Raw genomic sequence first — 17,300 nt, forward strand, 5'->3', positions numbered from 1 at the left:
TAGGCCTAATTAAGCTTCTTTCTCCATTTCCCTACTCTTTTCTTTTTTTAAATCTCATGACCCAGATATATAATTTGGTGACTAGCAGAACTAGACCAAGATGGATCAGGTTTCTGGCCTGATATGAAAAGATTTCTTCATGTGAGTTGAGTTGTATGAGCTGCTATATTTCTCAATAAGAGGTTGTTGTTTTTCCCTTCTCAGTTTAAATTCCAGAATTCTTGCTATCCATTTCTTGAATTTTCCTGAAGACAGATGGATGATTTCAGGAACCAAAATTCCTCTGGTCACTACAGCAACCAGTAAAAAACAGGAAAATATCTTAATTATTGGGGGCCAAGGACCGGTCCAGAGTACTGAAATAGAGGAACCAGACCTTTCATCAATTTATTTACCTATGTACAAAAAACAAGATAGAGGTTTGTTCTATTTGAAGAACTGTATTAGCCCCCAATTCTAGATGTTATTGAGAAAAGGACACTAGAACCTGAATTATGTTCCTATTAGGTTCTAGATTAGGTGGAAGGCTATATACTATCTTGAGGTCACATGCAACAAAATTTGGAGTTAAAGGAGATGAAGTGATTGTTTTTTTTGTTTTGTTTTTTTCTGCTAAGTTGGGCTTCTTGGTGGTTTCCTGGCGTGCTCTGGTAGAGTGATTTATCTTTATGAAATCATTTTAAGTTTCCCTTTCGCCTAAATAAAAATCTCTTTTACTTTCCTTCTTTCCACACCCCACCCACTTCATTTTTAAACTCTAAATTTGCCTCTGCCTCCCACAGAAATACAGTTAACCTAGATGACTTTATCAGCCTCTCCTCATGCCTCTGTATTACAGGATGATTGATAATGGCTGATTGGTCAGAGAACAGGTTATAACCTCACTAAATACCCTTCTCTCAATCACATTTCAGGCCAACTACATGTGTCTGGAAGGACAGAGAAGAGCACCTTTAAAAGTATGAATCCAGGTTATTTCATTACCTATAAATTATTTGTGGTTCCCTATACCCATCTCTCACTCATTTGAGTCAATCATTTGATCTTAACTGAATTTTCACTTTTTCCTTGTCTTAAAGCCAACTTTTTATTTATGCTAATGCTCCTTAAACACCCTCCTCCCAACCACTGCTACCTCAGATCCCACAACTCTACAGGGGTCATCTCAGAAAAAGCCTTTGTGTTGGAGCAGCTAGATGGTGCAGTGGATAAAGCACTGGCTCTGGAGTCAGGAGGACCTGAGTTCAAATCTGGCCTCGGACACTTGACACTTACTAGCTGTGTGACCCTGGGCAAGTCACTAAACCCTCATTGAACTGCAAAAAAAAGAAAAAGAAAAAAAGAAAAATCCTTTGTGGTTAACATATTTAGAATTAGATTATTTAAGGCAAGGATTATCATCCCCTATTATTTGTATATCTTCAGTATTGCAGCAACTCACAGACTCCTAAAACAGGATCCAGGAGACCTTACACTAGGAATTCTTCAAAATTATTTTTGGTGTCGTAGGCCCTTTGGCAGTCTGGTTGCAGTCTGCGGGCCTCTTCTCAGGACGATGTTTGTGTGTGTGTGGGGGGGGGGGGGTTGTAAGGCAATTGGGGTTAAGTGACTTGCTCAGGGTCACACAGCTAGTAAGTATGTAAAGTGTCTGAGGCCAGATTTGAACTCAGGTGCTCCTGAATCCAGGGCCGGTGCTCTATCCACCGCACCACCTAGCTGCCCCAGGATGATGTTTTAAAACAATTATAGGGAAAAGTACATTTCAATTAGAGGTTAATGAAAATAATGAGTTCATTTTTTTCCCATCCAAATTCATGGACCCTCCCAAAATCTACCTGCAAAGCCCTTTGGGGTTCTCTGGACCCCACAATAAGAACCTTTGTTTTAAATACAGTAGCAGAGAATAGAGCTTTGTGTTTGGCTCCCTTATATCCAAAAGTTTCTAGCAAGTTCCTCAATCTTTATTGTAAATTGAAAATTGTACATTTAAGTTTTACCTGTGGCCCATAGCTCTTATCACAGCATCCCCTAAATGTCCCTCAGATTTCATTTGGCTACAGTCTCCACTGTTGCTGTGTTCATAACAGACAGTCAGTACCTTATACTGTAGACTGAATAAGGGACTTTAGGCTTCATCTAATCATCTCCTGCTACCTGCACTTCAGTTCAAATGTTGGAATGAAAGGTTAACTGTAACCCCTCTTCCAAAGGCCCCAGACTGGAATGAGACAAGCCCTCATAGCCAGAATACCAAGAACTAATTATCTGAGCCAGAGTCTGAAGAAATGTTGCTTCAAGCAGCATTGCCCATTATTTCTCTTGGTTTTTTTTTTCTCTCTCCATCTCTGGCATCAGACTGTGGTAATGTAAGAGTATGAAAGCACTGGCAAGAATAAAAGGGCATTTTGCATTATGCAAGGTCTTCATCTCCCAAGATTTTCTGCTAATCCCCAAGCCAGGTTTCATACCTTAGAACATGTAAAGTCTTGTAGGATTCCTGGTCTATTCATTTATAGGCAGCATCCCCTAAACACCCTTGGATGAGCTGCTTAGAGAAGAGTTCAGTAAGGGACTCCAGGAGATTATGTAACCCACTTCCCCTCTTCACAGAAGAAGCTGAACCACAACTGCACCATGAGATGACATGATGGAACAATTGGAAAGCTTGAAATTGATCTTCCTTTCCTCTTCCGTCCATATCAGCCAGTGGGAGATTCATATATACAAAGATAATGGGTGGGGCAGCTAGATGGCGCAGTGGATAGAACACCGGCCCTGGAGTCAGGAGTACCTGAGTTCAAATCTGGCCTCAGACACTTAACACTAGCTGTGTGACCCTGGGCAAGTCACTTAACCCCAATTGCCTCACTAAAAAAAAAAACAAAAAAAAAAGATAATGAGTGAGAAGAGCTCATTATCTGAGGCCATGTAGTTAAAGGCTAAGGTGTACATCTAAAGTTAGTCAAATTCCTCTGATTGCAGGGACCTTTAGAGGCTATTTGGTCCACTCAGACAGGATGACATCTAGGTGCTCTGTGTAGATTATAGGAGATTGCTCTTCAAACTGAGAAGGATCTTTGAAGGTCCTCCCACTCATCCTTTTTGCCTCCAGATAGTCCTGCATTTGAGGCTGTTGGAAGATAGCAGGGCACTGTGCTTCTCGAGAAAGTGTCTTCAAGCCCACATCTCCTCCCCTAGACCTTCCTTATCCTTATTGACTGACATCTAAGAGCTGGCTGCCTCATCTTTCCTCTGTGGAGATGAAAATATTCAGTAGGCATGTCAGATAAAGAAAAGCAGCCCATTCACTCACAGAGGAGGGGAGAGGTGCAACCAAAACAAGGAGGTTTTTTTTTTTTTTTTTTCCCCAGGCTTCTGCTTTGCCCTTGACTTACTATGGGACCTTATGATGACTTTGGCAGTTCCTTTACAAGTCTTTTATCACACCTATAAACTCTACAGAGTCACAGTGCTGGTGTGATTCTAAACAGCTGTACTGAGTTTTTCCTGTTCTAAGTGACCTTTACTTGGTTGCTGGGATGAGAGTAGGGATAACAAGACAAAACCTTCCTTTATCCCTACATCAGGCCCTTGTGCTTCTTGCAAGACGTGTTCAATGGAATATGTGGAGGTACACAGCAGGAGATTTTAAGAGGAGCTATTACATTAATTAGGACTATCACTAAAGCATGTATTTTTGTACTTCAAAAAATCAAGTCCCCTCACTATAAGGGCTTATCGAAACTCAAAGTCTAGCCCATATATCAAGGAATTGGGTTGAACAGAATGGTAGATTTGGTTCTGAAAGAGGCCTGGCTGTGTAAATGCTTAAAAAACGCTAAGTGACTTGGTGACTTGACTTCATATCTCTTTCCATGATGCCAAACTGGAATAATAATTAAGTAACAAAACATAATATTTTAATAGGCAGGACTCATCAATGGATAAGTTGGCAGCTAGTTGGTATAGTGGATAGAGCACCAGTCTTGGAATCAGAAAGCTTCATCTTCATGAGTTCAATTTACTTACTAGATATGTGAATCTGGTTGAATCACTTAACCCTGTTTGCCTCAGCTCCTCCTCTGTAAAATGAGCTGGAGAAGGAAATGGCTAACCACTCTAGTATCTTTACCAAGAAAACCCCAAATGGGGTCATGAAGAGTCAGACATGGCAGAAATAGCTGAAGAGCATCAAGGGGTAAGAAATTGGTTCTTTATGCGAATTGGTAATTTTCTGTCTATTAAATGGCTTTTTGCAAATATCTGAAGTTGTACAGAAGATTTCGTCAAACTGGAATGTCAATGATATGATAAAAACAAACTTCTAACAAAGAACAAACTTACCCTTCTTAAAATGATTATTTTACACTGAACATACATTCTGGGAATCAGATAATTATGTCAGGATTTCCTCAATCACTTACTTTTTATTTAACTAATTTGTATCTATGTATGGGCCAGGTACTGAGTCAGATGACCTGGATTTAAATTTCATCTCAATTAGTTATTATTTTTATTAGAGATGTGACTTAACCTCTCTAGAACTACATTTCTTCATCTGTAAAGCGCAACAAAAAGATGATCATGAAAGTCTCTTTCAGCTCCAAATCTATTATCTTATTCTGTTTCTGTAGGGATGCCAAGACAGGGACCATTCCCAGATAGTTTTGTTGACAGAGTGGGTTAGATTAGTTGGAATAGGGACATGTGTCAGACATAGTACTGGGAGCACAGGAACTTGAAAGTTAATGAAAGAGGCTCAGAGATGTGGCAGTAAAGAGGAGAGTAGCTCCCTCTTCTTTAGCCTGCAGTACTACTAGGGAGCTGCCTTACTCCAGTGGCTTTCAGAGGGTCTCAGGTATAAGGTGAAATCCCGACCCAACCTTGAAGAGACAGGTGGCCTGGAATGGTTTATGACCAGAATATGTGGACCAGAGGAAAAGAAAGCAACTTGTATTGGTGAATTTCCTCTGTCCTAACCAGCAAGATCCAAAGGGAATTTCAAGTTGCAACAATCTATGAGCTAACTGGTATGAGTGGCTGTCATGCTCCCTTTTCCTCACCACACTTTCTGCATAGGTGATGATGGGAATTTGTGAAGTAAATAAACTTCCAGGTTATATCTTCCTCCTAGATTCTAGAGAAACTGAAGAGAATAAAACAAACTAGCCCGAGGAGCAGGATTTGTCTTCTGGTTAGAACTGGATAGAGTGTGAAATGCCCATTTTTACAACACAAGTGGCTAATGATTTCCTAATTTTAACATGCCTTTACTAAGCCAATTAAGCTACTAATCCAATTAAACTCTTGTCTAACCAAGACCTTGAGGTGAGTTATTGAAACAATACCTGAATCTGGAAGAGATAAAGAGGAACTACTAACTAGAGTCAGAGCCATGGGTGACACAGGAAAATTAACAGATAATCCTGGGCACACAATCTGGGGTGTAACAGTAAAAGGCCAAGTACTGGGTGATTGACAGTCACCTGGCCCCTAATCCTGACTACTGGCAAGGTCAATCATGAGTGTCCTGTTTTGCTTCTTCATGTGGTATCTCCCTGTTTGTTAATTTAGCTTATATCCTTTGAGCTTTTATCTAGCCTTTACCCTCCCTTCTTCTACCTCCCCACCTAAAAGGTCTCTCCCTAATTCTGTTTTGTCCCCTACCACTTTTTTTCTAGAACTGGAATAGCAGCAGATGAGGTCAAGATTCCCTAAACTTCACAGATATATAGTGGGAAGTACAGCCTCTGACACCCCCTTCCAAGGGAGTGACCAAAATATGTATTGGTGACAGGGGACACAGTAGCAAACTTGGAATAACAATGACATAGTCAACATTTAATAATAATAATAATAATAATAGCAGCTAGCATTTATGTAAGGCCTACTTTGAGCTAGGCACTGTACCAAGTGCCTTATAAATCATAACCATCTTGAGTGGTAAGTGCTATTATCCCCATTTTATAAATGAGGAAACCAAGCCAAATGGAAGTTTAGTAATTTGCCCAAGGTCATACAGCTAGCAAGTGTCTGAAATCATATTTGAACTCAGGTCTTCCTGACTCCAGGGCAAGTGCTCTATCCACTGAGCCACCTAGCCATTTATACATAGTATGTTAAGGGTTTGGTTTTTTTTAAGTAACAAACATTTTTATTTATAGTTTTGGGTTCCAATTTTTATCACTCATTCCCTCCCTCCCCTCCCCCTTCCCTGAGGTGGTAAGCAATCAGATATAGGTTATGCTTGTACTATTATATAAAACATGACCATATTCACTTTAAGGTTTAAAGCACATTTTGCACTTATTATCTAACTTGATCTTCACAGCAATCTTGTGAGGTGGATGCTATTATTATCCCTTTTTTTTTTTAAATGATGAAAATTAGGAGTTAAGTGACTGGCCCAGGGCTGCACAGATAGTATCTCAGACAGGATTCAAAATTCAGTCCTATTTGACACCAAGTTCAATGCTCTATCTATCATGCCACCTCAAAAAAGCAACTATCCCCTTGTCTGCCCCATCCAAACCAGAGCAATATTCTACTTAGATCTACTTTATAGAATTCCTTCCTTCTTAGGTCTCAGCATTTTTTTTGTCAGGGCAATGAGGGTTAAGTGACTTGCCCAGGGTTACACAGCTAGGAAGTATCAAGTTTTTGAGGTCAAATTTAAACTGAGGTCTTCCTAAATCCAGGGCCAGTGCTTTATCCACTGGGCCATCTAGCTGCCCCAGTTCTCAGCATTCTTAAGAAAGATATTAGGCAGACAGTTCTAAAAAAAATCTCAGAAACGCAGACACAAACACTGATCCTTCTCTGAAGACGAAACCCCTACCCTAAATTCCTCTGATCCATGCAAATTATTTTCAACAAAAATTTAAATTGTTCTTAGCATTATTTATTACAGTGAAGAATTCTACTGCTGCCTCATTACAACTCTCTACCATGAGTATAAATCTGAGGACCAGTCTAAGTTTGAAAGAGTCATGCACAGAGGCTGGCCACCAGCTGATAGAAATTTCTGGCCACAGTTTAACAGCCCATGAAATGTCTAACCAAGGTTTGGAGGGGTTATAATCTGCAACAATAAACGGAGTCTCATCACCAGTGTGAGAAAATTTTTAATAATGGGGTGTTTTGGGGGACACTCACACACACACAGACACGAACCCACTGGCTCTCTGGCTGGTTTTGCAGGGCCATCCCATAATCAGTAAAGTTGGAGTCTGAATAGAGAGAATAATGATTAAGACCACACCTACCTGAGAACCTTTCTCCCCTGAGTATCTGCCCTTCGGACTCTGACCTCAGCACATACGGCTCAGGGACCACCCTCAAGTCCAGTAAACTGACAGATTTAAATGATGCTAGCCAATTAGCTTTAAGCAGTGTGTAAGGGCAGCCTCTCCTCCGGACAGCGGGGAGCTTATGCTCACATGGTCTCTTGGCCCAGGACCCCAGAGGAGACAGGCTTGCAGCCCCCTCACTCTTTTCTATCTAAGTATGCAGGGCTTCTGAACTTTTGGAGCTATGTGCTCTCTCTCTTTCTCTTTATTAACATTTAATGCAGGGGGCGGCTAGGTGGCGCAGTGGATAGAGCACTGTCCCTGGAGTCAGGAGGACCTGAGTTCAAATCCGGCCTCAGACACTTAACACTTACTAGCTGTGTGACCCTGGGCAAGTCACTTAACCCCAATTGCCTCACTAAAAAAAACAAAAATATTTAATGTACTTTAATAAATGCTTAATTCCAAGGACTGCTGCTCTAGCCTCTAATTTATAAGTAGCCATATATTAGAAATCCCAGATAAGTGCCCTAAAACTTGGGACTGAGATAGGCACCCCTGTATAATTTCAAATGACACACCAGGGAAATCACAGATGTTTAGAAGAACTTTGAACCAATAGAGTTTTGACTTTGACCTTTCCCTGCAAGGAGGATAATTAAACATAATGGACAGCCATTTAAATTCTTTTTTTTTTTTTCGGTGAGGCAACTGGGGTTAAGTGACTTGCCCAGGGTCACACAGCCAGTAAGTGTTAAGCGTCTGAGGCTGGATTTGAACTCAGGTCCTCCTGAATCCAGGGACAGTGCTCTATCCACTGCGCCACCTAGCTGCCCCTGCAGCAATTTAAATTCTAAGGGTTATCATATCAATCCTTACCTATACTTTATACTTGAATATGGGGGAGTCAACAAGTTCCTTGACCATGAAGGTTATCACCAGGCCAAAGTGATTTGGGGTGAGGCCTTTCTGTCCAGCTTTTCTGCAGTCTTGACTCTAGAAAAATTTCTGTCCTTGGGCCCTGCTGTCCTAATTAGTGACTTCCTTCCTCAAATATTTCAGAATGGCCACAGTCACCATTTCACTCCCTCATTCTCTTTCACCTACCATATCCAATGTGTTGCCAAGGCCGGTTGATTTTACCTTCCTAACATCTCTTGCATGTATATGCCCTCTTCTCTCCTCTGACACTGCCAACACCCTGGTGCAGGCACTAATCACCTCATATCTGTACTATTGCAATAGGCTGCTCCTTGTTTTCCCCGACACAAATCTATCTCCACTTTCATGGGGACAGATCCTCCACAGATCCTCCACTCTCCACTCAGCTGTCAAAGTGATCTTCCTAAAGCAGAGGTCTGACCATGTCACCCCCTCCCCTATACAATAAACTCCTCTAGCTTCCTATCACCTCCATGATCAAATATAAAATCCCTACTTCCCTCCACACGCCACCCCCACACTTTTCCTATTTTTACACCCTTCCTTCCTCACCCACTCTTTTCTCATGACACTGGATTCCTTGTTCTTCCTCTAAAAAGACACCCCATTTTCCTGACTGCCTGTCCCCTGTGTTCCTCCTCATATCTGCATCTGGATTTTTCTGGCTTCTTCAAGTCTCAGCTAAAATCCTACCTTCTACAGCTATCCTTTCCTAATCCCCCTTAATTCTTATACCTTCCCTCTATTGATTATTTCCAATTTATGCTGTACATAATTTGTTCATACATAGTCGTTTGCACATTGTCTACTTCATTTGACTATGAGTTCCTTGAGGGCAGGTACTGTCTTTTCCCTTTCATTGTATCCCCAGCACTTCACAAGATACCTATCACATAGTAAGTGCGCAGTAAATTTTTACTGACTGACAAAGTCAGAAAGTATAAGAATAGTTAAGTGTCAGAATATTGGATTGAGAAATTCAAGTAAGGCTTGGCAGATGACTGGTCACCTGGTCACCTGATGTGAGAAATCCTGTGTAGTGAAAAATTTAGTCCCTAAAGCGAAAGGCAAAGAAGAGCTCTTGAGCTGTTTTCAAATTAGATACTTTAATCAATCAACAAGTTTTTACTGAGCACCTACTGTGGGCCAGGAACCTGTTAAGTGCTAAAGATACAAATATAAAGCTTGAAACAATCCCTACTTTTAATGAGCTTACATTCTAATGGGGGAAACATAAGCACATATAAATATATACAACATTAACATAAAGTTAAAAATAAATAGGGCAGCTATGTGGTGCAGTGGACAGAACACTGGCCCTGGATTCAGGAGGACCTGAGTTCAAATCTGGCCTCAGATACTTGACACTAGTTGTGTGAACCTGGGCAAGTCACTTAACCCCCAATTGCCTCACCAAATAAATAAATGAATGAATGAATAAATAAATAAACAAATAAATGAATGAATGGATGGATGGATAAACAAACAAATATACACAAAGCAGATAATTTCAAAGTATTTTAGGGGGAGGGGGAGAGCACCAGTAGTCAGAAGAGATTAGAAAAAGCTTCCTAAAGAAAATGGTGCCTTTGTTTGATCTTAAAGGAAGAAAGCTTTGAGATAAAGCCAAGAAAATATTTTGACATGTAACCCATCTCTTTTGCCAAGCCACATCATTCACCAGAAGTTTCAAGGCAAAGCTGCAATTTACATTCTCTGTAACTACTAGCTCCCAACCAGAATTCTTGAGTCTAAACTTCACCAATTCCTGGCCAGGAATTATGATATTCTTCCTAATAGTCAATAAACAATATTAAGTACCTACTTAGTAGCAGGCATCATGCTAAGCACTTGGGATAAAAAGAGGCAAAAGACCATCTGCCCTCAAGGAATTAACAACCTAATTTGGGAGACAACAAGCAAACCAATATGTACAAACAAGCTCTATACAGGATAAACAGAAAATAAAAAAGAGGAAAGTAAAACAATTAAAAGAGTTTAGGGAAGGCTTCCTGTAGAAGATGGGATTTTAGTTGGGACAAAAAGGGAAGCTAGTAGGGGGAGATGCATAGGGAGAGTATTTCAGGCATGGGAAAGGGCCAGAGTAAATGCCTGGAGCTGAGAAATGGGTGTCTTGTTTGTGGAACAACAATGAATCAAAAAGTATGTGGAGAGGTGTAAGGTGTAAGAAGACCAGGAAGGGGGGCAGCTAGGTGGCTCAGTGGATGAAACACCGGCCCTGGATTCAGGAGGACCTGAGTTCAAATCTGGCCTCAGACGCTTGATACATACTGGCTGTGTGACCCTGTGTAAGTCACTTGACCCCCATTGCCCAGCAAAAAAAAAAAAAAAAAAAAGAATACTAGGAAGGCAGGAGAGGAATAGATGATGAAGGGCTTTGAATGTCAAACAGAGGATTTATGGACAGTGTGCATGCTGGCTTCTGTATAGAAGTGGAAGCCCTTGTGCTTAAGTGTTTTCACAGGTCAGTGTTCTCTCTTGACACCCCTAGAAGGCAGTTCTTCACAGCAGACTCTCTGCTGTACCCTCTAGTGACAAATGGAAGAATATCCTTTCTGGAAATGTCTCATTTAAGGAAACTGTTCAACACTCTACAGACTTTAAAGGTGTAAGAAAGGAAAGGAAAGCACCTCACTTTGGGCACACTAAGCTAAGGAGGTATATGAAAAATATTTTATATATATATAATCCCAATCATTCCATGCCATTATATTATACGGTGGGGAACTCTAATTTTGTTTTCTTTTTAGGGCCCCAAATTAATTGGTCATAGCTTTCCAAGAATTGTACTCAGAAAACAAGGTTTTGGTGCCTCTAGCCACTATCCAAGACTTTTGCCTTTGGCTACCCTGAGCACCCTTTTTTTGGATCAAATATATGGCACAAATCTAATCATTCCAAATCCTTTTTCACCTACACAAGGGTCAGAGGCATATATGTAACTAGAATTTTGTCTCTGTGACCTTGTTTATACCATTCTTTCTGCCTAGAATATTATACCCACTGGCAATCGTTTCCTGTTAAAATCCTATCCATCTATTTCAAAGGTCACCTCCTCCATCAATTCTTTCTCTGGTTCCTCAAGGTCAGAAATTACCTTCTCTTCCTCTGTCCTTGAAGAGCACTCTTATCTTCTCATCATTTTTTTTTATGCTGTGAACTACAACTACACAAGTCCATAGCATTTGTTCTTGTCATGTTGTCTAATAGACAAGAAACTCCATGAAGGTAGACACCAGAGCTTTATGCTTTTGTATGACTCCCCAACACTTAGCATAGTCCTTTGCTCGTAGTAAGGTATTAATAAATGGGCATTGAGTAAATAAATTAAGGGATGGAGAGTCTAAAAATAGGCCTGGGCATCCCATCATCTGCCAAGGTAAAAAAGCAAGCTAAGAAGGGGCTACACATAAATATTTCAAAGATAAAAGTGAATGCCTGAGATAGCGACAAATCCAGGATGAATTCATCATTGATATGGATTTCCATTTCCAACATAACTTTTAGGATAACAGGATCCATTTTGCCAGAGGCTTGAGAACTGGGAGAGGACAGAAGTTAGGGTGGGTAGGCCCCCATAACAGAGGCCAGGAATAATGCCCTAAATTGTCAGACCATTGGGAAGGGTATCTAGGAGTAAAAGTTACTATGGTTTACTTCTCACTCAAATAACAGAAAATGAAGTTTGCCCTATACTCCCAACATGGGTTCCGTCACCCTAGCAGGTGTTCCCTTCAACTATGAATTTTTTTTTAATGTTTTGATCATTGTATTTCAATATAAGTGGTTTCCTTTGTAATTACCTTTATTTTGATTTATGTATTTAAATCTTTGTTCTAACAAGGAGTTCATAGGCTTCACTAGAGTGCCAAAGAGATCCAGGACAACAAAAAATAGTTAAGAACCTCTGCCCGGGAGGACTCCCAACCTGAGGGAGAGAGAAAGCAAACTCACCAACAGAAGGGTCCAGATGAATGTAATAATACAGATGGATGTTCCCTGCACAATGCCTTCTATCTAGTAGCTTCCTACTTTGGGGCAGGAGGGTGGTACAGTGGATGAAGCACTGGCCTAGAGGTTGGGAGGACCTCAGTTAAAATCTCACCTCAGACACTTACTAGCTGTGTGAGCCTAACCAAGGCACTTAACCCCAATTTCCTGATATATATCTTGCCACTGGATCCTGATGGCTCTGGAGGAGAGAGTGAGGTTGGTGACCTTGTACAGCCCTCCCTCACTTTCCAATTCACCTCCTGATATCCTGGTCCTCTTCAAGAATGAAAGAAAAACAACAACAACTTTGACTATTCATGGGGGCTAAACTATTTGCTATGCTGCTAAAGGTGCATATGTATCAGATTAGATCTAAATTTCAGTGACCTGGAGCAAAGACCTGGGTCATCATTTGTAATTACAGCTTTGACAGAAAACTCCACTGCCCAGGTGAAAAGACACTATCATTTCATCTTATATATCTCCCCAAGGTGAGTACAAAGTGTTGTTCCTAGAGTCTGCATTCTGATGCTATCTTGTACCCTATAACCCCACCTCCCCCAATCCAATTCTTCCTTCATAGTTTGATGGGAAAGTTGAGGGGGATTAATTATGATTTGAAATTTTTGGAATCAATAGAAGAATAAAGCTTATCTTGTGTACAAACTATTTATAGCCATAAACATACATCATCAAGAAAAAAAATGTATTTACTTACTCCTTTTCCAGAACATGATCTGTTTCATTTGGATTTTCTGAATCATTTGTAAGGACTTTCCCCCCATATCTATTATCAATATCATTCATCAGAGCCACTGTCATATCTTCATTCAGATTCTCCATAGCACTTTGAAATTCTCTTTCTGGAAGTTCTTTACTAGATTTTGTAGCATTAATCTCTTCACTCTTTGTACTGTTTTTCTCTACAATAATATCCTGTATTTGTTTACAATCCTTATCTGCCATATTTTCTGAGGACATTTCAGTGCATTCCATTTCTTGCCTCATGACATTTCCGTTCAATGATGAGATCTTTTCTTTCTCCACAAATGTAGAAGTAATCAGTTTTTTGTTTTCTTGTTTCTGGATTTGGCTCATACTATGAATTTCTCCTTCCTTTGAGGGAGAAATTTGAGGAAATCGTTGACTGGAATCAGGAACTGTTTCCATATAATCCATTTTCCCTTTTTCAGAAATGTTTGTTCCACTGCAGGTATTTTGAATGATAGATTGTGTATAAAGTGAAATATATTCATGATTCATGGCATGTAAGTTAACTATGTCTTTTTCCTCTTTCTGAAGATGTATAACAGCATTCCTCAAATATTCACTTATTTTCTCCAGGCAGTCTATGAAAGCATGAATTTCTAGATTTGAAAACACAATGATTACAAAGGATATCAAATTATTTCCATAGTGCAAATATTAATCCAAGAGAATCATCATATCTTAGAGGAGGAAAAATTTACAAAATAAGAATCCTGTCTCTAATGTCCTTTAAAAGAGTAATGTATTCTCTATTTTAGCATCCTCAGGTGCAGAAACATAATTTAATAAGGGCACTCATATTCAATATAAGAAACTGCTGCTATTGCCAGGAATGTTGATCGAACAGCTTTAATTACTATAAAGTCCTTCCTTATGAGTCAAAATCTACCTCAGTCTAAGTTTTCACCCATTGGTCCCAGTTCTACCTTCTGTAACAACAGAAAACAGGCCTCCTCCCTATTCTGCATGGTAACTCACCAAATATTTGAAGATAGCTATCAGATTTCCTGTAAGCCTTCTTTTCTCCAAGATGAACATCCTAAACTCCCTCACCCACTCTTTAAAGTGGAAAACCTATACGACCTTTGAGTCAGGAGAAATTAGACGTTGAAATTTGCTTCCAACACTTAAGTAGCTATTTTTCTATGGGCAAGTCACTTAGCTTTCTTGAGCCTCATCTTCCTTAACTATAAAATGGAACTGATGTCTGGGACAGCTACTTCACAATATTGTAATGAGGCTCAAATGACTTAATGTATATAAAATGTTTTCTATGCCTTAGATTTTATATAAATAATGACTATTATTATGATTTCCAGACATCTTCCTCCTAACATACTCTAGTGTGTCCCTTGTTAGATGTAGCACCCAGAATTTAACACAATTGCATGTTTTAACCAACAGAGAATACAGTGAAGCCTTATATTTCTATTAACAATTATTATAAAAGTTCCTTGCAAAGTGTTTGGCACATGGTGAGAGTTTAATAAATGCTTTTCCATCTCATTCCATTTCATTACCTGAGGAGGGCTGGGGGAATGAGGGAGGGTTGGTAAACTATCAAGTGTGATCTAAATGTGCTTTAAGATACTATTTTGTAAAAAAAAAAAAAAAAAGATACTATTTTGGATATAGGGTCATTTTTAGGCATTTTTATAACCCCAGCAATGTCTAAGACATACCCTGAACATATGTTAATAAATGTTTGTTGATATATAAGCTATATCAGATTGCTTACCATTTTAGAAAGGGGGGAGGGAACAGAGGAAGGGAGAAAATTTGGAACTCTAAATTTTATTTTTAAAAGAATGTTAAAAATTGTCCTTAAATGCAATGGCTAAAAAGAAAATACTACTTAAAAGAGGAAAAAAAGAAAAAGACAAAGATACCAAATATTTTAAAAGTTTGTTGAATGAATGAATAAATGATCTAACATATTATCATATATAAGGGAAAACAGAATGGTTTAAGTCCCACATCTAACACATACTGGCCGTGTGACTCCAGGCAAATCACTTAACTTCTAGGAACTCTAGGCACATCTCTTTACAAGGATGTGCTAGTAGATATTTTATAGCTGGCTTTCAAAAAAAAGTTTCATCTACATTTTTAATATTTTCTCCATAACTTTCTTAAAGTCTAGAATTCAAGAAAACAGTGAATCAAGCCCTGATTTGTAACATTTTCTGATCTTTCCAGATACAAATGCTCACACTATCAACTCTCAAGATGCTCAAGCTGGCACCAACATTTCCCTTATTTTAAGGTGAGGGAAGGTTCTGAACTAGCTTGATAGAATGAGTTTCGTTACTTAGGATTCCTCTTCAGCAGTGAAATCACAAATCCATCCCTTAGCCCAGTTCCCTGATTATGTTATTTCTTTTAGTATTCTTTGTCATGGTGTCAAATCATGCTAAAGTTAGGTTCAGCCAGTAAGCCTAGATTTTTTTTTTCACATGAGATGCTATTGAGTCAGGTTATTAAGGTTATTAAGCCAGTTTTACACTTACACAATTGAATTTTGGACCCAAATTCAAAACTGTACATATTTAGTGATATTATGTATCTTTTGGGGAGGTGAAAATGGGAAGGAGGAAAGAATCATATTTTTTCTGAGAAATTTTTCAATCTTATTTCGCAATCTAACACACTGGTTGTCCTTTCCAGCCTTGTGCCATCAAAAAGTGTAATATGTATGCTTTTTAGGTTTTCATCCAAGTCACTGATAAAAATTTTGAAAAGGACAGGTTTATTGATAGCAACGTGTATGTGTTATACCATTGGAGACCTCCTTTCAAGTTAACATCAATCAATTAATCAATAGATTTTGGTTATCATTATTCCATGAGACACAAATCTATCTATCCAGGAAAATATTTTGTCTTTATCAAATGCTTTCTTGAAATCAAGATTTACTATGCATACAGTGTTCTGCTGATTTATTTAGTAACTTTATCAGAAGATGAAAATGAATCACTTAGTGAATTTTAGCACACCTAATATTGACTACTTCTATTTCCAAAGACATTCAAGTCCAATGTAAGGAACAATGTGAGTTTTCCTATAAAACTTTATAAGAGGTAAATTTGTCTTGATATTTTTAAATATAAAATTAAGATTAATTTTTGAATAAGGAGATTTGATCATTTAATGTTAGACTTTAATGATATAAAATAGGTCATAGAAGTGCACAAAGATGTGCATTTATATGCACAATGGACATTGACTTCACCTCTTATTTTTGAGAGCACGTCAATTTTCCTCTTTGGCATAAAGGTATAAAGGTATAAAGGAAAGCATTAGAATCAATATACCATGTGTGGCTTGATATATGAAATACAAAATACTTATAATTGCAGCAAAAAAATAAATATTTACTCGCCTTGTCTCCAAAAGCAAGGTTTCTCTTTGTCAAGGAGAACATGCAGTTGCTGGCAAGTGGCTTGTAGCATCCCTGTAACATGTTCCAAATGTTGGCAAAGAACCCCATTAAACTCTTGACACAGCATGATCATTGTAGATACCCATGTACCTGTAACATCCTTATCTTGAAGGTCAGTGCACAAAAGGGTCTGGCTTATCAATTGGTATTGCCACAAAATCTGCTTAAGTAGCTGACTTAGTTTACCTGTGTCCATTTCAGTTGGATCCATTTCCTTCCTATTAGCAAGGAAAAAACAAAGAATAAAAAAATAAAAAATAGATTTAGGCTTGTCACCAGTTATTATTTCTCAAACCTAGATATTCAACCTTCATCAACTGAGCCCTCTCTAAATAGTATAGCAATTAATTCTTTGCTGAGCTTTATATTGTTGTTAACCAATGTAAAGTTACTAGGTGACCAAAGGAGGGGCCTTTGGGAAATCAGTGAACAGCAGTGCACATACACCATGTTCTATTGTGTACAGTACAGATTTAAACTCAGTTTCTGTTTTCTCTTCCAAGGATAATGATCTCCAGACTGAGAACTATGGGAGTAAAAATAATTAGCAAATTGGAAAATAAAATAAGTGGGAGGACAAGAAGCCACTTGGCTTCCCTCAAGAGGTCAGTTCACCAAGTCCAGATGACTGATGTGATTCCTGAGTTTTTTCCAGTGGTCATTAAAACAAATACCAAACTACAACAACAAAAAAGAAACTCTAGAGGATGGGAGACAGGCAACCATGTCTCCAAGTTTCAAAAAGCATGAAGAAATGGTGTTTTCAAAATGGTGGTACATGTGACATTCAGTTAATCACTTTATATCTTTAGTACCATTTTTAAGATGAGGGGAGGATAGGGGCA

At 38.9% G+C, this 17,300-nt stretch overlaps 1 protein-coding gene across 1 annotated transcript in view; it reads right to left on the reverse strand.

Annotated features, from left to right (window-relative positions):
* The window catches only part of DTHD1 (death domain containing 1), a 71,354-nt gene extending 54,688 nt beyond the window's left edge, over positions 1–16,666 (reverse strand). The window contains exons 1-2 of the mRNA XM_043972602.1: positions 16,396–16,666; positions 12,964–13,612 (exon numbers count right to left, since the gene is read on the reverse strand). Coding sequence (XP_043828537.1) covers positions 12,964–13,612; positions 16,396–16,666 — 920 coding nt within the window. The remainder of the gene's footprint in view (positions 1–12,963; positions 13,613–16,395) is intronic.
* Positions 16,667–17,300: the final 634 nt, after the last annotated feature.

This window comes from Dromiciops gliroides, chromosome 6 (assembly GCF_019393635.1).
Source record: "Dromiciops gliroides isolate mDroGli1 chromosome 6, mDroGli1.pri, whole genome shotgun sequence".
NCBI classification, from domain to species: domain Eukaryota; kingdom Metazoa; phylum Chordata; class Mammalia; order Microbiotheria; family Microbiotheriidae; genus Dromiciops; species Dromiciops gliroides.